At 49.1% G+C, this 26,533-nt stretch overlaps 1 protein-coding gene across 1 annotated transcript in view; it reads right to left on the bottom strand.

Moving 5' to 3' along the window:
* Positions 1 to 26,533, bottom strand: part of Camta1 (calmodulin binding transcription activator 1) — a 764,822-nt gene that overhangs the window by 360,512 nt on the left and 377,777 nt on the right. Inside the window, exon 5 of the mRNA XM_027947479.3 lies at positions 20,521 to 20,656. Within this exon, the coding sequence (XP_027803280.2) occupies positions 20,521 to 20,656 (136 nt within the window). The remainder of the gene's footprint in view (positions 1 to 20,520; positions 20,657 to 26,533) is intronic.

Raw genomic sequence — 26,533 nt, 5'->3', positions numbered from 1 at the left:
GTCAGCCATGTGTGAGGTTTACAGACCCACCAACTATAATAGTGCATTTAGATTTTTAATTCTACTCATTTAGATTTTTAATTTCTTTCAATGTTTTTATAGTTTTCTATTTTAAAAAAAAAGCTTATCAACAGTGATTATAATCTGCTCCTTCTCTTTTAGCCATCCTGGGGGGCAGAAGGCGGCATATCATTATGGTTTTTACTTCTCTGATGAATAATGACGCTGTTGAACATATTTTCATTTGTTTATTGACCCTTCATAAATCTTCTGGGGGCAAATGTCTTTTTCACATTATTTGTCCATATTTAATTGAGTTGCTTTTATTATAAAATGATAAAAATTATTTATATGTTCCAGATATAAGTCCTTTATCAGAAATATATTTTGTAATTTTTTTTTCTCCCAGGCTGTAAGTTATCTTTCCAGTTTCTTGATAGCATTATTTGAAACACAAAAGGTTTTTATTTCATGAAGTCCAATTTATCAATCTTTAATGGCCTGTGTTTGGGGCCATATTAAGAAATATTTCCCAACCTAAAGTCCCTAAGGTTTATTCCTATGTTATCATCTAAGACTTTTACCATTTTTTCTGTTACATTTAAGTCTGGTATCTATTTTGAGTTTCTTTATTATGTATGGTGTGAGGCAGGGGCCCAGATTTCTTTTTATACATGAGTATATCCAGTTGCCCCAGAACCGTAGGCTGAAGACTTCTATCATGATTAAAATGTCTGGGCCCCTTTGTCAAAAATCAATTGACCAAAAAGCATCAGGTTTATTTCCAGACTCTCAATTTTATTTCATTGATCAATATCCTTATACTACTAACTGGTTTTCTGGATCATGATAATGCTGTAGTAAGTTTTGATGTTGAGGATTTTTAGTCTTTCAACTTTGTTCTTTTTTCTAAGATTATTTTAACTACTCCAGGCCCCTTGCATTTCCAAATGAATTTTAGGTTCAGCTTGCCAATTTCTTTCTTTTTTATTAAAGGCAGTTGGATTGTATTGCATCTCTAGATCAATGTGGGAACTGTTACCATCTTAACAATGTTAAGTCTTGTGATCCATGAACATGGAATGTGTTTCTACTCATTTAGATTTTTAATTTCTTTCAATGTTTCTATAGATTTCCATTTCTAAGTCTTGTGTTTTTTAAAAATTCTATCCTTAACTATTTTGTTCTTCTTGATGCCATTATTTATAATTGAAGTTATTTTTTTAATTTGACTTTCAAATTATTTACTTAGTGTATAATAATGAAATATAAATATTCCCGCCTCTTCTGTTTTCTGAATCACTTTGTGAATGATTCTGTTAATTATTTTTAAATGTCTGGTGGAATTCACCAACGAATCCATCTGACCTTTTGCTTTTCTTTGTCAGAAGATCCTAAAAGTTAATGTCTCCATTTGTTTTAGGTCTTCTGAGATTCTTTATTCTTCCTGATTTCAGTAATCACGTCTTTCTGAGATTCTGTCCACTTCATCTAAGTCATCTACTTAGTTGGCCTGTAGTTGTTCATGGTATTCCTTTCATAATCCTTTTATTTCTCTAAGGTCAGTATGATGCCCCTAGTACGTTCCTGGTTTTAGTTCCTTGGTGCTCCCTCCTTCTCCTCTCTCTCTCTCCCTCCCTCCCTCCCTGCCTTTCTCCCATCCTCCCTTCCTCTTTCTTCCTGTCAGTCCAGCTGAAGGTCTGTCAATTTGGTTGATCTTTTGAAAGAGCCAGCTTTGGTTTCATGGATTTTTCTCTGTGCTTTCCCTTATTCCCACTCTGATCTTTACTATTCCCCTATGTATTCCTCTTCTCAGGAAGCTGTGACATCGGGCCACACTAGGTGGCTTGAACAGCAAAAAATGGATTTCTCACAGTTCTGGAGGCTGGAAGTCTATTTGGGTTCTCGTCACAGCTTGTAGATGACGACCTTCCTGTTAGGTCCTACCCGGCTCTCCTTGGTACTCACTTGCAGAGTGAGCTCTCTGATGTCTCTTCTTAAAAAGACACAATCCTGCTGAATCCGTGCCTCCCACCCCCCCAGGACCTCGTGGAACTGCAATCACTTCCTTAGTGGCCCATCTCCAATCAGCCACGGGGGTTAGGGCTCCAGTCTAAGAACTGAGGGGGCAGAAACACCCAGGCCACCCTGCCTTCCTCCAGCTCCTTTTGGGGTTACTTTGCTTTTCTTTTTAAATATTCCTGGTGGAAGGTTGGGTGATTGTTTGAAATAATTTTCTTCTTTGATACAGGCATTAACAGTGATAACTTTCCCATTAGTTTTGCCCATTTGTAGTCTAAAGAAAAAGATCAAAAACCAAGAAGGAAGGTATCTTTTATTTGCCCACATATTTACCTTTTGGGGAGCTCCTCATTCCTTTGTGTATCGGTTTTCATCTGGTAACATTTTCTTTTGGCTTGAGGAGTTTCCTTTAATACACCTTGTCGTATCAGTTTGCCAGCAATAAATTCTCTCAGGTTTTCTTTTCTTTTTTTTTTTTTTTTGTGGTCTAAAAATGTCTTTCTCTTCAACTTTGAAGAATACATTTGCTGAATATAGAATTTTAGGTTGAATTTCTTTTCCTTTTATCAATTTAAAGAGTTTCATTGTCTTCTAGATTGTAGTCTTTTTGATGAGAAATCAGTGGTAATTCTTATTTTTGTCTTTTTTTTTCCTCTGCCTAATTGAAAGATTTCCTCTTTGCTGCTAGTTTTCGGCAATTTGATTATATTTCTCAGTATTCTTTTCTTTGTATTTCTTTTGTTTTGTGTTTAGGTTCACTGAGCATCTAGGATCTCTGACATTATTGTTTTCATCAAATTTGGAAAAACCTTGACCATTATCTCTTCAAAATGTTTTTGCTTTGGCAGCAAAGTCTGGGCTCCAATTGTATGTATGCTAGATGACTGAATATGGTTCCGCAGTTCATTAGGGCTCTTCCACCCCACGCCCCTCTTTGGTTTCTCTTTCTTTGAGTGATTTTGTTTGAGCAGTCATTATTGCTTCACGTTCAAGGGGCTGATCCTTTTCTTATACTGTGTCACACCTGCTATCAAGTCCATTGTGGCAGCCAGATTCCAGGACCCTACAGTGTCATCTGACTCCTGGTGTTCGTCCCCTGGTATAATCTCAGCCTGCTAACTGTGGACACATTGGTGACTTGCTTCTAGCCATTAGGACACATCAAAGAAAACAAGATGTCACTTTGATAATCAGATTACAAAAAACTGTGACTTCTATCTTGCTAGCAAGCTCTGTGGTATTTTTGGCTGGCACACTTGGATAAACAAGCTGCTATTTTGGAGAGGTCCGTGTAACAGGGTAGTGGAGGTGGCCTGTGGCTATTAGCCATCTAAGAACAAAGTCCTGGTCCAACATCTGGTAAGGAACAGAATTCTTACAACAAACAAGAAAGCTCAGAAGTAGGTCCTCCTCATTTGGGCCTCTGGATGAGACCTCGGCTCTAGCTGACACCTTGATTCCAGCTTCGTGAAAGGCCCTGGTGAAGAAGCTGCTGCTGAGCCCTGCCTGGATTCTGACGTTCAAAAACTGAGATAAGGCGTGTGAATTCTTTCAGGCTGCTCTGTGTGTGGTGACTGGTCATATATCAATAGATAACAGATTTTATTGTTTTCCAGCTCTGAAATTCTAATTGGCCCTTACCGCACTTCTCACTTTGTTCATCCATTTCCTCTAAATAATTGAGCGCATTTATAGATTATATACTGAGGATATTTATATTGGCTACTTTAAAGTCCTTGTCTTTGAATTTCATTTCTGTATTATTTAGGCTCCATTTCTACTGACTGATTTTTCTCCTGTATATAGGTCATATTTTCATGTTTCTTTCATGTTTAATAACTTTATATTGAGTGCTGAGCATTGTGAATAATATATTGTTGAGTGTGGATTTTGTTATTTTACTTTAAAGGATGTTGAATTTTGTCTTGTCAGGCACCTTCCTTTCTGCAGACCGGCTTGCTCATTGTGAGGGTTGCTGGGGTGTTCTGACAGGGGGGGTCTAAAGCAGTTCTCACTCCAGGGAGAGTTTAGCCCTGTGATTGAGGGCTGATCCTTCTGGAGCCTCTACTAAGTACCCAGGTATTTATTAACATCTCTTCCCATAGGCTAGTCTGAACTCGAACATCTCGCAGTTCTGTGTGAGCTCTGAGAATTAGCTCCAGGGTTGTTCTTGACCAACCCTGTGGAGTTCCACCTAAGGCTTGTGCAGCTTAGTATCTAGCCACAGACTCCAGGGTCCCGCTTTCTCTGCTTATCTCTCCTCCTGATCCTCCCCGCAGTCTGCCCTGCCTGACCCCATTCCCCACCTCCTCAGCTCCCTGGCCTCCCTGGCCTGCCTACCCACCCATACCCACACTACTGCATGGAAAGTGCCTCTGGCTGGAAAGCCAGCAGTGCCTGTCCCTGCTTGGGTCTCGCAGTGCTGCGCTGCCTGTTGCCCAGCCTCTGGCCCAGTTGTTCCATAGATCCTGTCAAGTGCTCCTGCTGCTTTGGGAGGGACTGCCTGTTCACCAGGGTTCCTGGACCACAGGTCTCTGGGCACTTGGGAGGTGCACAAGAGGGATGGGATTCGCAGGTGGCTCCCTCCTTAGGTTCTTAAACTTGCTGCAGTGTCTCAGCTGGCTCCTGGTCTGCAGGGGAGGGGCAGGGGAAACCCACATCAGAAGTGCTTGCCAGCTGCATCTGCCTCTGAGATCCCAGATCTTCATTAGTAGCTCTCATGACAACTGATCCATGTGCCTTCCCCGCAAACGACTTGTTGTGCATGACCAGAATCCACCAGCAAGCCCTGCGGTCTACCATGGAGCTATGTGTTCCGCAGAGCGCGGGAGATCTGTCACATGCAGTAGTGAGACTTCTGAATGACACATTGGTCCGATGGTGGGTCTGCATATTTGAATTGGGGTGGTCCCAGGAAGTCCTGTGTGTTGCAGGCATCTGGCTAAGGGCCCTCTGTCCCCTGATAGAGGCCCAACCCCTTGGGGGTCTCCCATCTGGTGGACATGCAGACAATTACCCAGGAAGCTCCTGAAGAGTACAGAAGCCTGCCCCACCCAGACCTCCCGAGAGAGCCGGGCACCCTGCTACGACACCAGCACAGCCAGGACCTGTCCTCTCCCATCTTACCAAGCCGCAGAACTCACAGACGTGAAAGTTAAGAGTGCACCGAAATCCAGTGCCCCGGAGCCACCCACAGGCGGTCCCAGGGGACGGGAGGGTGAGTGTGCTCAGAGAGGCCAGACTGAGTTCTCTGAGCCACTCCACAGGCAGGGCGCTCTGGCCCACCTGCTGCTCCCCTGCCCTTCCACTTCACAGATGAGGAAACCATCACCCAGGGGCACAGGTAGCAGCTTGGTGCCTCCTGGCCGGGTGGAGGCCCCATGAGAACTTCCCACTACCCCCACCAGAGCACTGGGACGATCCTGCCAGAGGCTTCTAGTGACCCTTGGAGCCAAATCCAAACGCTGTGTCTCAGCTGAGCCCTGTGGCCCTGGCACCTGGCCTCCAGCCACACCTCACGCCACCCTCCCTGTGCACCGCTCTCCAGGCCCAGTTCCTCCTGTCAGTGCCCAGCTCAGGTACTCCTGGCCTTCGGGTGACATGCTGTGCCATCCCCTGGGAGCACCTGCCTGCTCTTCTTTGCCAGGACCCTTCCCTTCAAGTCAGAGGCCGCATGTCCCTGCCTCCTCTAGACCTACTGGGCCTCTAGGCCATGCCAGCGCCTGGGCCTGAGCCCAGGTGTTGGGTGCTACCCTCAGTCTCCTCCAAGGCTCCCAGGGGCCTGCTGCTTAACTCCATCCTGTCTGTCCCCCACAAAGTCCATCACAAAGTCCACTGAGTTGGGATTCCAGGGAGAGAACACGTCTGGTGTGCTTGTCACTGAATCTTCAGTGCCTGGCAAAGCCCTGACAGAGTGGCCTCGTGATCATGTCTCTTGAATGACTGACAGAGGAATTAAACCACTGGTCATCAACCGAGCAGTGATGGAAATCTTAGTCTCGAATCTCCTGAGTGTTAGGAGGGCAAAGCTTCAGGGTCACGGGCTTTGCCTGGGTGAACCCCATGGGGGCGCACCCAGCCAGGAGCCCACAGTCCGCGGTGTGCACTGGATTACCACCTGTCAGACAGCCTCGTACGAGGCCAGGCCCAGGCTGCCCACAGCCGGAGCCAGCTCATGCGCCCTACTGGGCGTCCCCCTCAGGCAGGCCTGTTCTCCTGCCCTGCTGCTAGATCTGCCAGAGCCATGCAGAAGTCTGGATTTGCCAGTTTCCCCGTGGAAAGAGCCGGGAGCGGGGCTCCTCCAGCCATGGGCAGAGGCTTTCACGTTTAAGCTAGAAGCAGGAGCCAAGCGCCATCGAGGGAGAAGAGCTCAATTTTCCTACATCATGCTGTTCTCCTGGGTGTCCTTCAAACCTCTAACCAAACCATCAAGCCGGACCTGCCCTTTCCACTGCGGCGCATCCTAAGTTTCTGATTATAAGTCAGAGCCTGACGCGGGGCTGGGAGCACATCACAGTCAGAGTCTAAATCACGGTGTGCTTAAGAGCAGTCGAGGCCTCCAGCCTCCTTGCCCACCGACTGCAGTCCCAGCAGATGACACGGCCACATTCACAGCAGTAGTTGGCAACAAGAAAGTAAAAATTAAAAATTAGGGAAAAAGGCAAAGCCTATTTTAATACATATTTTATTTAGCCAATATGTTTAAAGTATGATTTCAACATGTAATAAAAATATTCATGGGTTAGTCATTATTATTATTTTTTTTAACATTAAGTTTTGGTAACAGAGTGTGAATTCTACACTTGTAACATGTCACGATTGTGCTCGGTAGCAGCATTTGGTTCCTGGCTACTGGTTTAGGGGGCACAGGAAAAGCCCAGCAGCTAACTGTAACCCATGAGTCAGGGGCACTGCACACCTCACCACACAGCCTGCCTGAGAAAAGCCAGAAAAGAGGCCTGGGAGACCCTGCCTCCTTCCTTGAAGCCCCCTCCCCAGCTCGGAGGTACCGGAGTCAGCACTGGAAGGGGGCCTGCAGCTCTGGGCTACTGGATTAATTCACTCGTATTTATTTGACTTTTTATAAACAAAAGGTGAATGTGAGACATTCCATTCATCATGAGGAAAGGGCAGCTCTCCTAAGGGGATCCGTCTGACGCTCTTTCTGTAAATAAATAACAAGGTGACTGCAGGAAAGGAAAACCGGGCTGAACTGAAATCTGGGATTCTTTCCCCCTTTTCCATCCATAAGCCAAAATATTGCTAAGGCTTTTTATAAACAAAGATAATGAGTTGTATAATTTATGTAAATTAACTAATGCTGCTGCATTTTCTAGAAGTAACATAAACTGCATTATTTATTTGATGTGCTTTTTGGAGTAAAAAATAATTATAATTGGATATTATATCTAACAGGTTTCTCCCATTGTTTTCTTATTAGTGCTTGTGGTTTGGAATATCAAGCACAGAATCGCTGAGTGTGCGACACCAGGGTGGCCTTCATTTTGCACGCTTGAAAATGAGGATGATCTTTTTAAAAGACAGGGGTCTGAGCAGGGTCCTTCCCCACACCTTCTGCACCTGAGGGACACTGCATGTGCAGGCATGATGGACAGTGCCTAGCTGGCAGGTGTGGTCCTGGTGTGGGGCCCAGGTGGCAGGCAGCTGTGGGACATACTGCCGTCGTTTTTACTCCATCTTCCTGTCCTCACCACTCAAGGCAGGACCTGTGGCACAGCAGTGCTGGCCTTGCAGGTGATTGCTGTAAAGGGTGCCCTGGGCCCCACGCACCAACCAAGTCAGAGTCCCCAGGGGACTTGTCTGCAGGGGGTGCTCAGCTCATCTACACCATCTGCAGCGAAGGCCCAGTCCTTCCGGGACCCTCCTGGAAGACAGCTAGAGCTGCAGTGGAAGGGTGCCAGGCTGGGTCCCCAGCTCCTCTGCTCCTGGCTCCCAGCATTAACCCACACTTCCTCTCGCCTCTCAATCCAGAAATGAGCAACGCATAATCACACACTGAAATTCTTAATATTACCATATTAGCAGCATTAAAAATGCAAGGAAGGATAATTAAGCAAAATAAATTAAACAAGGATCTTGAAATACATAGTCTTGGAAACACTTCGGCTGCCTAAATGCTCACTGACATCTGTTGGCCTCCATCTCGCCGGCTCCCCTTCCTCACAGCCGAAGCACGGAATGCACTCAAACATCAGATGCAAATAAATTCTGATTCACAACCTTGTTTACGCAGCAAAAGATGGCCCTGGTGTGGAAGAAGGAACTCCACCGAAAACCCATCCATCTCCGGAGGAAAATCTTGTTGGGGAACAGAGGTGAGGCTGGGCCTCTGCCGCCCCGGCCCCTCCACCCAAAGAAATGAGGCTCATTCACTCCACACCAGGGGTAAGGAGAAAACAAACACAAACATCTCAGACCAAAAAGGAATGGAGGGTAATTTACTGAATTTATTTCATCTCATCTCCCTTAATCATGTAAAAACAAAACCCAAAAATGTTCTACATTCTGGTTTGTGTCCAACACAATGTGCAAACTAATTGAGTGTAAAAAGCGTGGCTCTGCATTATATCAGTTAAAGTAAGTGTAACAATTGCTCTTCCTACCCCCGAGCTCTGTTTCATTTCTGTTTTTGTTATAATTCAGTCCATTCACAATATGTCATTGCAAACACTATTTGCAAAAGAAAGTATAAAAAACAGATTCTTTATTTCTTAGTGCATTTATTTTCATTTCCCTTCTCAGCCTCTCCACATTTATACCATGCTTCCATCTGGAGGGCTTAAAAAAAGTTATAGACGAAGTTGCTATACATAATGAAGCGCCTGCTCATCTGGTATTTAGCCTGAGAATTTTATTGCCAGGTGTTGTGAAAGGGAAAAAAAAAAATACGGCCAAAATCCTGTGTTGCATCTCGTTTCCAAACATTTCATATTGTGTCTGAAAGTATTCATTAATTTGAGAGAGAAGATGCTTCAATGCGGTTACTTAATCGCCTTCCAGGAAAAGGCAAATGTGACCAGCCCCGCGGTGGAACGAGGCTGCTGGCACCAGCACCAGGTGACACAGACCTCTGCTCCACACTCCCAGGGCACCGCAGCTCAGGTGTGCCCCCTCCAGATGTGCCAGACTGCAGGTGAGCCCTACTGTGCGAGGTGCTGGGGAGACAGGAGAGCAGGCGGCAAGTGGCAGGGAGATGAACGGGTGCTGCCCTCCACTCGAAGGGGAGGAGAAACGGAGGGATTTGATGAGAACAGAACCCCGGGGCGGAGAGGCAGCCCTGCTGGCTGCGAAGAGACCGAGGGAGCCTCATTATGCCCACCTTTAGGGGGAGGCTGTAATTTCAGACTCTTTCAACTATTTCACAGCAATTAAAGAATTAAAGGTCAGCAGCGAAACTCGCTTCCTTGTGGACTGATTAGCGTGTGGAAGGAAAGTCAAGCAGATTCTGTTGGTAAGAAATAACCGCCGAAGAGCTCAGGGCGTGCTCTTTGGGGAAACTGCACTGACAGGGTGTTAGACTGAAGACTGGGCCCAATTCTGCGTATAGAAGCACGTGACAAGATGGGGGCAGGCAGGCACAGTATGGGCCAGAGCACTGCACCGTGGAGAAGGCCTGGGTAGCTTGTGGGTGCAAGGAATCCTGGGGAAGGGGGCGGGGTGTGGGAGTCCCTAGCTCTGCTTCCCGCCATGTCCTGTGGGAAAGACTGCAGCCCACACCGTCCGCCTACAGCTTGGGAAATGAAAGGAAGTCGTGGAGTACTTGGAAGCCCAAACTGTCCAGGTGAACACCTTTGATGTCCCCCTGGGAGTGCCGTCTGTCCTCAGGTGCTGGGCTGCACGGCCACAGAGCCACAAGGCACTGCCCACTTCCACCTGGCTCATGGGATCTGTGAATGAGAGTGAGTCCAGAGCCCGGGAAGCCAAGCGTCCGACCTGCCATCCTCAGCCCTTACCCACTTGATGAGCTCCACTGCCCTTGGCCTCAGTGAGCATTGGTTCAGAGCAATCCTGCCCCAGGAACTGGCTGCACTTCCACTGGGTTCTGAGATCCAACACTCACTCACAGTGAGCCCCAAGAAGTTGAATTTTGTATGACATTTTAACAAAAGGGCCAGGGTGAATACACTACCCTGGTTTCAATGAGCATCTCCAGTGTGAAGACGGAGACCTCAGCAGAGCTTTTCAGCATGGGGGATGGGGAGCATGGAGATAGAAGAACTATGAATGCAACGTACCAAGGAAGGCGTGAGGAGGTCATCCACGAGTGAGGACGTGAGCAGCCAGGGGGAGGGGAGGCCCACGCCAGTCGCTGTGGGATTTCTGCTTGCAGAGGTGCAGCATGAGGGCTCTGCACAGAGAAGGGACTGTCCACATGAGCGTTCCCTTCAGGGGGCTCCTCCAGAGGCCTGTCCCAAATCTAATAACAATCCACGTCCTCCTTCTGAAATGGCAAGCCCAATCTTTGGGTTCCTTCTCACACTACAGACGAGTGAATCATTAAACTGCAAACCAACAGAGGTTCAGTTTATCACACACCATCTAGAATATTTAATAAAATGAGTTCTAAATAATCAATTCGTGAAGAGTCAACATTTCTTATGCTTTTGTAATAAATGTCTGCCTCTTGCATCCATCAAAAAGCTGTACGTAAATCGTGGCGGCAGGGATGAAAGGGAGCCCCTGCAGTTCCTCGTACTGTCATGTAAGCACTTAAACATGGACAAATAACATCTGCACCTCCCACAGTCACGATCCGAGGGGACTTAGCCACGTCCAAGTGGCTGGGCTCCTTTCAGCACTTCAAGCCTAGAGAGCAGGCAGGTCACCTTTCCTCTTCAGTGACATCCTAGTCCTTCAAGCCCCCCCCAGCCCTGGGTCTCATGAGACCACACGCTGTTGGCTCAACTGCCCCCTGGACAGAGTGCATCACGGAGGCTGGCCGGGTGCTTCCATGATGCCGTGTGGCAGCACCCCTGCTTCCAGGGGAGACAGGACATTTCCAACTCCCACCCCAACCGCTCTTTGCAAAAGACTTTTTCAGACTGAGGACAACTTGGAGTGAAGCCAGTAAGTCTATGCCATGTGGACATTTTGCCACTAAAAATAAAGGAAAAGAAGAAACCCCTCCCAGGTATATTGTGAATAAAAGAGTTAACTCAGCGGAAATATGAGCTGAGCATGAGTGGCACAACAGCGTCCCACTGTGAACCTGAGTGCTAGGACACTCTGGTGCCAGACTGAGATCCTTCCTGTGGAAGGCCTTGATGACGCCCCACAAGCCCTCCCAGCTCCCAAAGCACCCCCTCCTTCCAGAAACTGCTGCCATAACCTAAAACAGGGATGAGCAAACTACGTCCCTGATCCAAATGTGGCCCACAGCCTGCCTTTGTAAATAAAGTTTTATTGGAACACAGCCACATCCATTCCTTGACTATCTTCAGTGGCTGCTTTCATATCACAATGGCAGAACTGAGTTGCTGCAACAGACCATCCAGTCACCAGTCAGAAATACCTACTGTTTGGCCCTTTATAGAAAAAGTCCATTTATTCAAAATTCATTCATTCATTCAAAAATATTTAATGAGCACCAAATGTGTACCAAGTACCACACCAAGCACTAGCCTTGGCAGTGAAGGGACAGTCAGGGTCCTATCCAGAGCAGCTAAGAGTACACAGACAGGGCTATTTCCCTGGACAACGGAAGGTTGGGGGACTGTCCAGTCGTTTCTAGTTGGTGTGTTCTGCTTTTGGGCACCTGCTATTCTCCATCCACCATGGCTAAGGGCAGAATGAGGAATGACAGGCTCAAGCCATATAACCAGGGATTAAGCCATATAATCAGGAATTAAATACTAACCTTTAAAATTTTCCTTTAGGTGTTTTTCACAAAATAAGATAAACAAAATTTAGCCTGGAAGGTGGTTAGACACCCCCTGCCCCCAGGCGGGACCCTACCAGTGGCAAGAGGATGACATGAGTCCGTACTTCCAAACGCGGGCGCACGTGGGCCTGCCTAATTCAAAGAGCAGGCTGGCGGGGACCCAGACGGAGGGGCATGCTGCAGTCCAACAGGCCCCTGGGAGAACTGATCCTGCTGACCCTGGGCGCCAAGGAGCACCATGGCCGCTGCCTTTCTGTGCCGTCTGGGGTGTTGCAGAAGCGGGACACCAGCCTTACGTAACAGGAAGCAGGGCATTCCCTGGGGGGGAATTAAGAAATATAAAGAGGAGACGGAAGGTCTTTTGCCCATCCAAGCTCAAGGAGCAAGAGGTGTTCCTTCATGAAATCCTCGCTGTCTACAACAGTTCTACCCTTGCATCAGGGGAGGGCAGACATGGGAAGCTCAGCTGCCAGAAACCCAAGCCACCCAGAGCAGAAAACCTGAGACCGAGGCACTGGCTCCCAAAGCAGCCTGGCCAGAGCACTGTGGCTTGTTGTCCCCTCTTTAATTTGCTCATTCTCTGCTCCACTCCCATGGGTAGCCAAAGCTCTTATCTGCTCCTCTACCTCCATGGGGGGGGGGGGGGGCAGTGTGGGAACCACCCAGATTGAGTGATGTGGCCTAATTAGTTTGCACACCCTTCCCCTTCCCTCTGCTGGTGACTAACCCATGTCAACTCAAGTGCATCCAGTGTGACTCCCCTGGAGCCAGTCCGGAGATTTGTATCAAAGCAGCGTAGGTGCCTCACAGGCACAAGCCACAGTGGCAGGTGGCAGGAGGGAATTTCCCTAGCAATACAGGGGACTGAAAGATAGAGAAGATCGATATTTTACGACTCAGTCAAGCGAAGGCCAGAGATATTCTTTACCCAGCACAAACAACCCCATCTGGTCATTTACCAAGGGGAAGAACATATATCATGGTTTTAAAATGCACACTTGCTCTGGCTGAGGCCAGAAATGCACGTGGGGTGCCGACAGTGCCCCTACCCTGCAGGTCAGGGTCCAGCAGAGTGGCCTGGGCCAGTCTGACCATGGCCTTCAAGGACCTAAGTCATCACTGGACATGATAACATTTCCATCTGGGCCCTTGTGGGCCAAACTGCAGTGATGGCAAGGGCCGCCAGGGTGACTGAGCCCAGCATTCCAGGCTCTACCTCGGCCAGGGAGCTCCGGCTCACTCAGGCTCTCAAGTCCAGTTTAAAGAGGATGTTACAAAATATGTCCCCACTGTCGTCTACCGGGGACAGGAGGAAGGCGGAGTCCTGCCTCCTTCAGGGTCCCTGGCACGTCTTCCTTATAAGCTTCTCTCCCAGCAGGATGGCAGGAGCTACACTCTGAAGCTACACCCAGGCCTGCGCTTGGGTCCCGTGCCTTGGTATTTGAGAGGCAAATTTGAGAGGGACTCATTTTTCAGAGGGAGCAAAAGGGCCCCACCCTGGAGGCACATGGGTCCCCTGACAGTGGCCCGAGTCCTCCCTGACACTGAGATAAGCCTGTGTACTCCTCAGGTCTTCCTGAGACCAGCACCAGCGCACACACAGTCACTGTCACACAAGCCTGACCTGGAAGTGTGACCCCTGCAGCTTCAGAACAGTGGAACAGGAAGTTCTTGCCAGAAGCCAGCAGCTCTGTCACCCCAAGCAAAGCTCACGTGGGAATATAAAAGTCCCCAAAGGACTTGCATCAAATCACAGCTAAGGGTGGCAGTGAGTTATGCAGGATGTCCATGGTTGGGGGACCAGCTCCTGAGGACGAAAGTGCACAGCCAGGGGCGGCTGGGTCTCATCGCAGTCCCTGGATAGAATGCGGACGGGCGCGGCACGAGCAGATGTCTTACCGGTCGCCATCCATGCTGGCACTGCGGGGTTGCCCTCCTGCATGGCGTGGGCTCACTCTTTACTGGAAGAGACTTAGGAGCGATGGGATTCAAGGCTGTTTTGCCTTCTGAGTGGAGATGTGAATGACTTAATTCATGGGCACATTTAGAACCTGAGGGATAACTCACTGCCTTAATTTTCTAATTAAAATATCTCTAGATGTTTGAAAATATAGAATTTTTAAGATGAGGCAAGTCCACCTGATCCGGGTACTGTCAGTACTGAGTGGGACAATGGACATAAAAGGACACGCAAGACAGGTGTCGGTGAAGTCCGTACTCAGTGCCATCCTCGCTGCTGCTGTCACCTGGCTGTTGCGAGCCAAGAGGGGCCTTGAGAGGGTGCCACTGGCTGGCTATGCCACCTCCAAGTGCCTTTGTTGGAGGCTAAGCCCAGTGGGACGGCTGGGGAGGTGGGACCTTTAGGTGATGGGCTCATGAGGTCACCTGGGATTAGTGTCCTTATGAAGGAGCCGAAGAGGCTGTCCCCCCCACCCCGCGCTGTGTTCCTCTGAAGCACATTCTCAGACTGTCAGCCCCTCCCACCCCCAGGGCTGTGAGAAGAATGTGTGTTGTGGACCCCAGTGACACGGGCAAACTACGAGAGCACCTTCCCACCAGGCCTGGTGAACAGCACGGAATGTGACCAGAAAGGGCCACTTTGTCACCTAGAAACATGGCTAGCTTAATTCCATTTATTAGCTAAAATTTTAATTATATGAATGGGTGGGACATGTCACCAGGGATGCTCAGTAACTAGAAGTTAGAGGAAAGGTTATGGATTTGAACTCCTGATTGAATCCTACCAAAGCACAACCAGGTAACAGGAAATTTTTAACTTGTTAGCATATTAGCAGAAAGCTACACAAAAATTAAGATCACCAAAAGCCAGCGGAGACACGGGGGATGCTCCGAGGGTCCACTGGACAGATGGTCTCCTCCACTGGAGATGTCAGAAGACGAAGACACCTAACCACCACACTCAAAGTCAGGCAGGAGAAGACCTGGGCCCAGGCCCAGGTGAGCAGCCAGTGGGAGTGAGGTGTGGGTAGTGACTGACGTGAGGCGTAGGTGAGGTGCAGGCCAGGTGGCAACCATGGGGCTCTTGGAGGTTCCGCAGACCTCACTGCTCAGAGCAAGGCTCTGGGTCCCAGAGCAGAGCCTGCCCTCAGGGAGGGGCAAGAGCAAGGCTCTGGGACACTCTAACACCTTCTTTAGTGAGCTGTCATTTTAACAACTGCCAAGTTCCCGTAGGTTTTCAGGGTGACACTGTCTTATCTTCCTCTATTCAGCCCGTTCTGCGCAGCTTACCCACTACCTCCACACTGGATCCAGACTTTCTCAACCTGGAAGATACCAACCAAATATTCAACCTGTCTACTACACGGACGCACTGAGGTCCCGTCAGAGCGAGCTCTTTCGTCACAAGGTGCAGACACAGTGCTACCCTCATCTAGGGGGAGAAACAGCTGCCTTGGCTGGAGAAAATCGGAGCAGTACCCTGGAAGAGCCGGAAGTCAGGAGGCTAAGGCACCTGGACCTCGACATGGGGAGAAACACTGAGGCTCACGGTGAGCCGCAGGGACACGAGGGAGACAAACCAGCCACGGACAGATACCTAGTCCTTTGCAAAAAAGTAAAAATGGTATCTCCACGTGAAAAGCACGTCGGCTTGCAGGCCCTAGCCCCGTGAGCCTCTGCGCTCAGTCGTTTCATTAGCCAATCTACCTCCTCCTTATCTGTTCACTGCTGTTTACCAAACTTGATTTGGGCACCATACATGTTTGTGGCTGGCTATTTAAAACATTTCCCATCAGCTGCAAGCAAGATGCCTATTTATCTTATGGCTGCAAGCAGAGCTGAAATGATCTGGCATCGCCATGAGGCGGACAGTTATTTCATGCCCTGTTAATTCCTAATGCAGTAACTACAATATCATTCCTACTTTTAAAAAGAGGTGCTTTTTTTTGTTGTTAATATGTGGCCTAAGTGCCCAAATAAAGAACACCATCCTAATGAGCCCGAGTCCCCAAACCTAACCTTGCTACCCCGCTGCTACACTAATGCCGGGCTTCCAGCGAGGAGGCATTGGTGGAGAGGAAGAAGCAAACCCTCCTTCACTTTAGGCTGCACAGACAGATCAGCAAGACTCAACTTTCTCTTCACGTCTGAGAGTTAGTCAGAATGATGGGCTGGCGTTTCCACCCAAAGATGGTCCCGGCCAGGGCGTTCCTTCCATGGCAGAACTGGCCGGGTGGGTAGAAGGTAGGTCTTGGACAGGCTCCAACAGCATCAATCCCAGGACCACCCACAGGCCCCAAAGGAAGGCTGCCCGCAGCTAGGCACACCTGGAGAGCAGAGCAGAGAAGACCCCAACCCAGGAGGCAGATATCTAGCCGGCAGAGGGCTGGGAGGAACACTGACACTGTCACTATTCTGGCCACCTGTGGCTTAAAGTCACATGAGCTATTCCTCATAGACTGTCATTGCCCACTGATATCTCCCATCTCTGCCCTGTCACCTGGATGGACCCTGCCGTGTCCCTCCTCTGTGTCTGTCATGTCTTCAGGCCAAGCCTGCCTCGGGTGCCCCCCCCTACGGACTTCACACGTGCCTCCCAGCACAGCCTCCGAACCCTGAATTCAAGGGCACACTGGGCTTTCTGTCTCCCCATGAGATCGGGGACCCTGTACTCTCCGTCCCTGTCACAATCTGGTGGGTAGAAAGCCTCCAGCGACAGGCTGATGAATGGAGGGTTTGTGCCAAATAAATGCGGGCCGACTGGGCCTGAAAATCAACCCATATCACCCAGGTGCCGGAAGCCTCTGGTCTAAGGGCAGAGCATGAGCTTCAGAGCCAGGAGGACCCAGGGCCAGTCCCAGCTCTGCCACTGACTGGTGGCATAATGTGGTGCGAGAGAAGCCCTCTCTGAGTCTCAATCTCTTTGTCTATAAAATGGTATGATAATATGTACTTTGTTTGCATGGACTTTTTACAAGGATGGATGAGATGGTAGGCCTTGTATACGGCCTGTGACTGTCCCTGTGTAAGCCCATGCCCATGACTGTCCCCAAGGGTGGTGGCTCCTGTCTCTTGTGGGGACCCAGTTGGAGTGGGGAGCCAAGAGCTGTCCTGGCTTCTGAGATACCCTGGCACTCTGAGGTGGGAGGGGTAAACACCAGACAGGGCAATGGGGCCAGCATCTGGGCCAGAGAAAAGTACAGGGAGCCTGGAAGGGACTTCCCGTGATCAGCCTCCTCGTAGCTGACCTCACCCGTCACAGACACCTGCCGTGCTGGTCCCGAAGGCATGACAGTGCTTCAGAGAGGCTCTTTGCTCTCAGGGGGCCTGCCTACCTCCCCTGTCCCTCCCCTGGGGTGGCTCCAGGTGGACAGGCAGGGATCTGCAGGGAGCAAGGCCCACTTCAGACCTGCTAAGATTTCATCTCATGAAGCTGCATCGCAGCCACCTTTCTCTCCTCCCTGCCAACCTTTGTCATCCTGGAACCTTATCGAGCTAGCTTCTCCTCGGCACACAGACACGGCGAGTAATCATGGCCCTAACAGCTCGTCAGCTTCAAACGCGCTGCCCCCATCCTGTGCCTGACGGAGAAAATCAATGTGGAGCCAGCCTCTGAGAACAAAGGAAGCTGAGCAGAGCCCAGGCAGGGCTGGAGGTCCTCCTGGCCTGGGGCAAGGCTTAGGCGGTGATGTGGCAAATGGCAGATCTAAATATCTTCATCCGCCCCTGAACTGAGGGAACTGCGTGGGTGGTAGGCACCCCAGCTCCAGACCCTATGCCAGACCTTCTGCCCCCTCCAGCCGAAGGCAGGGGGAGGCATCGTCTGTGGCATGATGGAGGTACTAGTTAGTACTAGTTACTGCCTGATTAAATCCACTGAGGAAGGAAATGGGGTCCCAACTGGGAGGGACCCTGCTCCTGTGAGGCGCAAAGCCCATGTCTCTCCCCGTTGTAATTTCTCAGATGGAAAATGCTGCCCGCTGGGCTCTGCGACTCTGGACAGAGGAGAGCTACTCAGGAGCACTGCCGGTCAAGGCTGATCACCTGGAAGTCCTTCTCCATGGATGTTTGAAGACCCACACCCACCTACAGCATTCACTGCAGAACCTCCCACTAGCAAAAGAGGGTGCCCATCCCCCACTAATAACTGAGAAAAACTCAGATTCACATTGGACAGGGTACCATCTTTCATCCATTAGTGTGAAAGAGGGTGAGGGGGAAATAGTCTTTCCCAGTGCCTGTGGGCATGTAATTAGTACAGTCACTTAGGAGCAATTTGGCTCTCTCCAGCAAAACAGAAAACCCCCGTACCTCACAACTCAGCAATCCCTGAACCCAGCTACGTGTGTACACCAGAGACATGCGCATGAGTGTCTGCGGAACATTGCGAGTGATACTGAAGATCTGGGAGGCATTTAAAAGCCCACAATAGGGGACAGCTCAAGGATTCACCCTTTGCGATGCCACAGAGCCATTAAACAGGATGAAAGGGCCGCAGCTCAGCCCACACTCTCTAGGGAAAGGTGAGCGACACAGTGTCATGAGAGCGACACAGATGCAGGCCCTCCACCCACTCCAGGAGCTCACTGCCCTCCCGCCTCTCCCAGAAGCATCTCTGGTCACTGCAGCCCACCCCAGACTCCCAGGACACTGATCCTAGAATCTCTGCACTTATCAGCACTATGAGTGGCCTTTGTATACAGACATGGCTGTGTCCTTGAACTGACCATGAGGACAGAGATCAGGGTGTCTGATTTTTCCACAGACCACACACAGTCTTGCCAAAGTAGGTGCATGGTGGGTATTTGTTGGTGGCCCAGTGAGTCAATTCCCTGAGCTTGGAGGAAAGGCAGCCTCACATGTGGCCATAGGTGGCCTGGAGACAAAGCTCCTGTGTCACTTGCCAAGGCCTCTCCCAAACCCACTGCCTGCATGGTTCCCTTCCTCCACATTGTGCGGGGCACGCTGCAGTCGGCGAGTGTGAGACCACAAATAACTCCAAACGTAAATATGGCCTAAAAATAGCCATAAATCATTGTGATTCCATCCGGTGACAATTCTAATTTATAACACTAGGGAGGAAAATGAACACTGTGGCTTTTTCCCTGGGCTGCCAAGGAGGAGGTCCACCTGCTGTTACTTACACCTAGAAGCTCCTGATTCACGTATTACTAAAGATGAAATATGCAGAGGCCTCCGGGCACAGGGCTGTTCGCCTGGTTTTGTGTGGATTCTGCAGGCCTGTGGGGCCCCACGTGAGCAGACCCTCCCTCCTGGGCCTGCTTTCCCTCACCTTCTACCTGCTCTTCCATGGTGGGAGATCCGGGTCCTCCCTGAAGACCAAATCCCCCTCACTCTGCCCCCTGCAACAATGGCTAATATCTGTGTACGGTCACCAGTCACAGTCCTAGAGGAGGGTCTGGAGCAGCATGTTTGGGTAATCTGCATTTTAATGTTCCATGCAGTCAATTAAATCATGCTGTGCAGACACCAAGCACAGGAGAGTTCAGGGAGCTGGGATTGCTCGGATTGGGACTTCTCTTTGTTCATCCTCATAAAGCATTGTTATCGGGTGTAAAAAAAACCGTATACACATAAAACAAAAGTCATCTCTCTGGGGAGAGGGTAATAAAAGCCATTTGATGCTATTTTTAGCAGTCATCAAAGCACATGATTAACACAGGAAAAAAGCATAATGACAAAGTGCATCACAAAAACCACCAGTGTGGACGGGTGACCCATGGGACCCGAGAGTCCTTGCTACCTCACCAGGGTGGCATGCTAGAGACTCAACACTCCAACAGACAGGACGCCTATCTCCTGCATTTGAAGATAGTTTGAAATACCAGGTAGATCACAAATCAGCTTCTCAGCTCCTGGCCGTGGGCAGCACTTGCACAGCCCTGGGGAAGTCTCTTGGCAGGACAGGCAAGAAATGCAGAGAAGCGGGTGCTGGCTGACTGGCAGGCCCACGCCCTCTCCCTCCACTGCTGGCACACCTGGCTTGGGCCCTCAAGTGCCCAACATCAGGAGTGAGGGGATTCCTCCAGGGCCGCCCGCGGCTGAGAACCAGAACAACAGCAAGAAACTCAGGCTGCATCCAGGGACCAAACCCAAGTTGCCCAAGAGGCCCAGACCTTTCTGCCATGCCATCTCCACCACAGCCCAGCAAGAATCACACACACTTGTGATCCCATCTAATTATCTTTAACCTCTACCAGATGAAACACCCAGAGGGAGATAGAAGGTTTGTCGGTAGAGGGATGCAGAGCCCTGCTCTGGGGGAAGGGGTGCCTCAAGAGGGAGGTTCCGTGGGCTGCTTCCCCTCTTCCCTGACACCTGCAAACTCCCAGCGCACCCAGAGGCTCCTCCGTGGTAATTCCATACACCATTCTGCAGGTACCTTGCAGACCCCCATCTACACACCAGTGACTCTCTAGAGAGCGGAGTGCTCCAGTCACACCACGACTCACGGAAAACTTGAATGGAGGCAGAGAAACAAAAGCAAACCCCGGGGTCTTGGCCAACCAAGATTCTTTCAACAGAGGTGGCTGGCATCGAATCACTCTCAGCAATTCCATTCTCCAATGTAGCCCGGAAATGACATTTGGGGACAGGAGAGCCTTTCTGCTCTTTACCTCCACTCCCTGGACCTTGAGTTTCATGTGGTCCTCTCGGGTCGTTTTCCCATCCTTCCTCTTTTTCCAGCAATACCCATCTTTCCTGTACTTGACTTTCTTCCTGTTGTAGAGTATCATTGAGCCATTCTGTGGTCTGCAAACAACAAATGGTTAAGTTACCAAGAGAACCAAGTAGAAGGCAAATTTATGAAGAAAGATATTGTAGACCAGTAAAAGTCTCTACAGAAAAGCAATATTCCACATTTGCTGGAACATAATTTTTCACCTTTTATTGTAGCTCCCTGGATTAACCGTGTTTTATGGCCAGCCAAAATTTGCTTGTGGATTTGGTACCTAATGAATTAAATGTGTCAATGATAGGCTTAAAAAAAAATCCCTTTAGTAATATCCACAAACTAATCAGGATGTACGATGTGGGGGCCTGGGCTGTGCACTGAAAAGGAGGCAACCGGAGGGAGAGAGCAGGGAGAGCCGCGTGTCGTGCAGCCTGCAATATCTTATCTCCTGTAGAAGGATTTTCTACACATCTTTTAATCCATCACCCAGCATTAGGAAATAAATAAGTTTAACGCAGGCGCTAGATGACTATGTTAAGAAGGGACCAATGGCAGAGCAAGTTGCCGAGGCCAAGCTCTTGACTCATTGCCTGCGTGTAGATTACTGCTAGATACGGACTAGCGGCCCAGGCTTCCTTCCTGAGCAAGCCAAGGCCCTGATTCGTGCCCCCTGGGGCTTCAGCTGTCAGTAATGCCAGGTGAACTCACCTACGCAGCCCATGGCCACAGTATCTTGGGAAAATAGTCGTCCCCTTGCTAAACGCTAAGAGTACGGTGGCCATTCTGTGACCTTTAAAAAGAACAAACCAAAGGAACCTTGAATTTTCTAAAAAAGAAAGCCTGTGCTGGCTGCGGAGGGCAGAGGATCGTTATGTGCATATCTGCTGCTGCAGCGGCCACGTATTGGGGCGGCAAACTCTAAGGCCCTTGGCAGTTAAGGGCCAGTGCTGTGGAAAGCCACTTCCAGAACAGGTGGAAGCTGGTGTGCACAGATCCAGCCTTGGGGCCAGCACACCCCCGCCGCAGGGCCAGCTCTGCGGCACCCTGAAGCTGAACGCCAGCCCTGGAATGTCAGACGGTTCTGCACACTGGTCAGCATTCCATCTCGCTCTCGGCAGGAAGAGAGCTCTTGTCACAAATAAGGCAGATGAAGTGGCTTAGTCGACGGCACTGGCTTATGTGTCTCTGCCACAGCCAGAGGTGAGGGTGAACACGCCAGCCATGCCCCTGCAGCAGGGCAAGCGCCTGCAGCCTCTTGCTTTCCTCCCTCCTTTGAACAATGACCATTTCACTAGCTATCAATGGCTTCACGGTCCACTGCCTAGAGGGGAAAATCCCGGCCAGGTGACTAGGGCTAATCGTTCCCACCCAGCCCGGCAGTGTGATGACTAAACAGCAATTCCCAGGAGATCACAGACCTGAGCAGCGACTCCCTGCACTCCATCCTCTCCCACAGGGTGCAGCTGGCTTGTGTCCCTGTGCTTCCCGCCCTAAGCCCAAACCGACTAAAAATCAGGAGGCAGTGCCATGGGCCTGTCACACAGGCCTGTTACAATGCCGGGACCTGACGGAATCTGTCTGCACTTATGAGTCTGCATGGAACACAGTACCATTCACTTCCATCTTGAATGGAAGGGGGCTCCTCTTCAGCCTGTTCTAGGCACACTGCAAGCCCCCATCCCCTGAAGACCCTCAAAGGCCCCCAAAGTCCAACTACTATGCTTAAGGCCAAAGAACTAGTAGCACCTCAGGAAAAAGCTAAGGAAAGTGTTGGCTTCAACAGACGAAGCATGTGCCTTGCCCCCTCAAAGGAGGAGTGACAGCACCCATGGCAGAGTCCTGTAGGTGCCCCATCAAGAAGACCTACTGCTGTAGGAAACCCCACCCAGCCTCTGGGGACCAAGACCAGACGTGATGTGCTCCAGGCCTGCAGCTCCACTCCTGTCCTCTGCTCCTCAGGCTCAGGCTGCCTCGGGTTGTCCTGAGGTGTGAACGAGGCGGGCTGGGCCACAGGGGCCATCCCGCAGCTGGAACCTTGGTAGCTACTCAGGCCAACTGTCCCCAAATTGTAATGGCCCACAGAGGGGGACTCCCCAGAACACTACCAGGTACACAGGTGAAGTCACAACTGCACCCCGCCTGCAGACCCATCTTTTTCTGGACACCCACTCTTTGGCCTCCAAGAATGGCCTGTCATCTGACCCTGTGAGACGGACAATCCACAGGGAATGTGTCTGGCTAAACAGCCCTGCTCAACGGACTCGTCATTTTAACCTGCAATGACGAGCACCCCGACAGGGTAGCCGCCCTTCTGGTGCTGTTAGAATTGCCCCTGCTCTGCGTGGCGGAAGGGCCCCTCCTTAGCGCCGGGTCCTGAGACAGAAACAGACGGGGCTGGGGAAGGGCCCAAGTGCCCTGTGAGGCTGCAGAAGGCCTCACAGGGAGCCAGAGCAGGCCAGAGGGGGCCGAGGGAGGAAGGAAGAGGGGAGGGCAGCTCTGGGAGGAACCAGGCAGGCTGGGCCACAGGGGCCGTCCTGAGGTCACACCTCAGAACAACCTGAGGCAGCCTGAGCCTGAGGAGCGCAGGGGACAGGAGTGGAGCTGCAGGCAGGGAGCAGGGCAGGGCTGTGTGGAGGCGCACTGGAGTTCTGCCACCCGATAACACCACCCTTTCTGGGTACGGCCACTGACTGCAGCGCCCCAGGCGGGTCTGTGTCTGTCTGCGCCTGTATCTCTGGGTGTTTCTTCGCTGCGCGCCCACCCCAGGAGCAGGCATATATTCCCAGCCTGTAAGCAGCTCGGCACAGGTCAGCTTCCCCTCGCCGTGGCTGCTCTGGAGGCTCTAATGGCCTTGGGAGTAGCCCCCGGTAGGAAGCTCCAGCTGCCCACTGGGGACACTGGCTGGCGGTGGAGTGTACCCTCCTTTCCTCTTCACTCCCTCAGTCCCCAAATTGTAAACGACCTACTGGTGTTTTCTTGGGTCACCTTCGATAAACCTCTTGCCCACAAAGCCTCATCTCAAGGTGTCCTGCTGGGAGAAGCTGTGCCAAGGCTACAGCATGGCGCAGAGCAGAGGGACATCAAGGGAAAATGCAACAGCAGGAACCCTGTCCTAACGGGGCTGCTCGCCAAGTGACCTTTTATCCTACAGACAGCTGGCTCATGAAGCCAGCAGCACTCAGGACAATGGGCCGGAAGACCACAGGGTCAGCAGAGCCTACCACAAACCCTAACGGTGAAGACACAGGCCCAAAACAAAGACAGGCGCTGCTGGTGACAGGTTAGTAGACAGGGGAATGATGGCTACGCCTATTTACTATAGAGAGAAAGAAAATTAAGCACCCAGGCATAAATTTAACAGGAAACTCCCAAAACCTAGAGAGAAAAGCTATAAAAATATTTTAAAAGACAAAAAAGCAGGTTTTGATAACAAGTCTCAGTTTTGATAACAAGGTTATAAAATGTGAATCTTCCTAAAGATAACTTATAAATGTGATATGATGTAATAACAATGAGAATCCCATCAGGATTTTTTTTTTCTGTATCTAGAACATTTTATTATAAAGTGTATTTGGAAGGAAGAAACACCAAGAATAGCCAGATAAACCCAATGAAGATGACCCTACCAGCTCTTAAAATATACTGTAAAACCTCTATATTTAAAAAAAACAAAAAACTATTGGTTTGACCCATAAATAGATAGATCAACAGAATGGAAAAGAAAAATCCAAAAAAATTCCCAATTACACATACAAATTGAATATGCATAATAAACAAGGTAGCTCAAGGCAGTGGGGGAAGGGGATCAGCTTTCCACTGAGTGGCTTTAGGGTCACTGGATAGGAACACGGGGAAGTACATTGGACTATCCCTTCACCACACAGCAGCAGCAAGTCCAATTGGACCAGAGGTTTCCATGGAACAAATAAAGTCATGCATACTCTAGGAGAAAATAAATATAGGTGGATTCTGCCATAACCTGAAAAAAGAAAACTTTCCTGACCATAATTCAAAATTCAGCAACACTATGTGAAAGACAGACACATCAGATTACATAAAAATAAAACTGCTAGACTGTTTCCAGAGGGGCTGCACCATTTCGCATTTCTGGGAAATGTGTGAGGCTCTGGTTGCTCCTCAGCCTCGCCAACACTGGCTCTGCCTGCCTTCTGGATGGCAGCCACCTAGTGGGAGTGGGATGGTTTTAATTTGCATTCCCCTAATGACTAATGATGTTGAGCATCTTTTCATGTCCTTATTAGCTATTCATATAATTTCTTTGGTGAAATGTCTATTTGAATCTTCTGCCCATCTTTAATTGAGTTACTTATCTTCTCATTTTTGAGTTGTAAGAGTTCTTTCCGTAAGATCTGAGTGCAAGTGCTTTATCAGATATGTGACTTGAAATGCCTTCCCCGAGTCTGTGATTTGTCTTTTCTCTTTCTTAATGGTTTCTTTGAAAAAGCAAGATGTTTTCCTTTTAGTAAAGTTTGTGCTAACATGTTTTTTTCTTTATAAGTGTCTTTAGTGTCCTAAGAATCCCCCTAAGAATGTTTTATCTAACCCAAGGTCACAAAAATCTTCCTACATTTTCTTCTAGGAGTTTTATAGTTTTAGCTCTTACCTTTAGGTCTCTGATCACTTTGCATTCATCTTTGTATGTGTGTGGCATGATGTCAAGGTCTAAGCTGATGTTTGCTGTGTGGATATCCAATTGTCTCAGTACCATTTGTTAAAAACAAAGGAAAAGAAAATCCTATTCTTTTCCCTACCCACCCTCCATTGAGTTGTTTTGGTACTTTTGCTGCAAATAAATTGGTGATAATCATAAGGTATTATTTCTGGACTTTGTATTCTGTCCCATTGTCCAATATCACATCTTGATTGCCATAGCTTTAAAGCAAGTGTTGGAATTAGAGATTATAAACCCTCCCACTTTATTCTTTTTCAAAATCGTTTGGCTATTCTAAGTCCTCTGTGTTTCCATATGCATTTTAAGATTCGCTTGATGATTTCTTAGGGGGTGGGAAGCCTGCTGGGATTTTGATAAGAGTTGCGTTGACTCTAGAAATCAATTTGGAGAGAATTGCCACCTTAACACTATTGGGCCTTCCAGTAGCTTCCAATTAAGTGTTGTTTTTTTTAATTCCATCAACATGTAATGTCTCTCCATCTACATAAATCTTTAATTTCTCTCAGTAAGACCTGATAGTTTTTAATGTACAGGTATTACAATTTGTAAATTTATCCTAAATATTTTATTCTTTTTGTGCTATTTGTGAATGGAATTATTTTCTCATCTTATTTGGAATTGTTCATTTCTATTGTATAGAAATACAATTGACTTTTCATATTGATCTTGTACCCTGTGACCTTGCTAAGCTTGTTTATTAGTTCTAGTAAAGGTTCCTGTTGATACTTTAGGATTTTCTACATATGTAACCAAGCCACCCACAAATACACCTAGTTTCCCTTTCTCCTTTCCTTGTGGATGCTTTTATTTATTTTTCTTGTTTCATTGCACTGGCTGAAACCTCCAGACCATGCTGAACCAAAGTGGTAAGAACCAAGACCCCGCCTTGCCCCCTTAAGGGGAAGCATTCCGCCTCCACCTGTAAGCATGGCTCCACTGAAGACTTCCACTGACCTGAAGAGGACTCAGGAACCCACCTGAAGAGGCTCCCCCTGACCAAAGGGGATAACTTGACCAATGAGAGGAATAAGAGCTACAGTTGACTAAAAGACATTGAATATGTTTAAATCCATGAATTCACAGAGACCCCAGAACAAGGACAAAGCAGATTGCTCATTGTTTGGGGATGCTAGTGACCCAACACATTATTTTGAAAACTTAAAAAAAAGTGGGAGAGAGTCATTCATTCCACTTTCTCTGTACCAACCCTTCTTGGTTGACCAAACAAGAGGAGAGAGGTTTTGCTCTACAAGAGCACTGT

Source organism: Marmota flaviventris, chromosome 10 (genome assembly GCF_047511675.1).
Source record: "Marmota flaviventris isolate mMarFla1 chromosome 10, mMarFla1.hap1, whole genome shotgun sequence".
In the NCBI taxonomy this organism is placed as follows: domain Eukaryota; kingdom Metazoa; phylum Chordata; class Mammalia; order Rodentia; family Sciuridae; genus Marmota; species Marmota flaviventris.
Note: the sequence above shows the minus strand (reverse complement) of the source record. Positions and strands in the feature narration are given on the sequence as shown.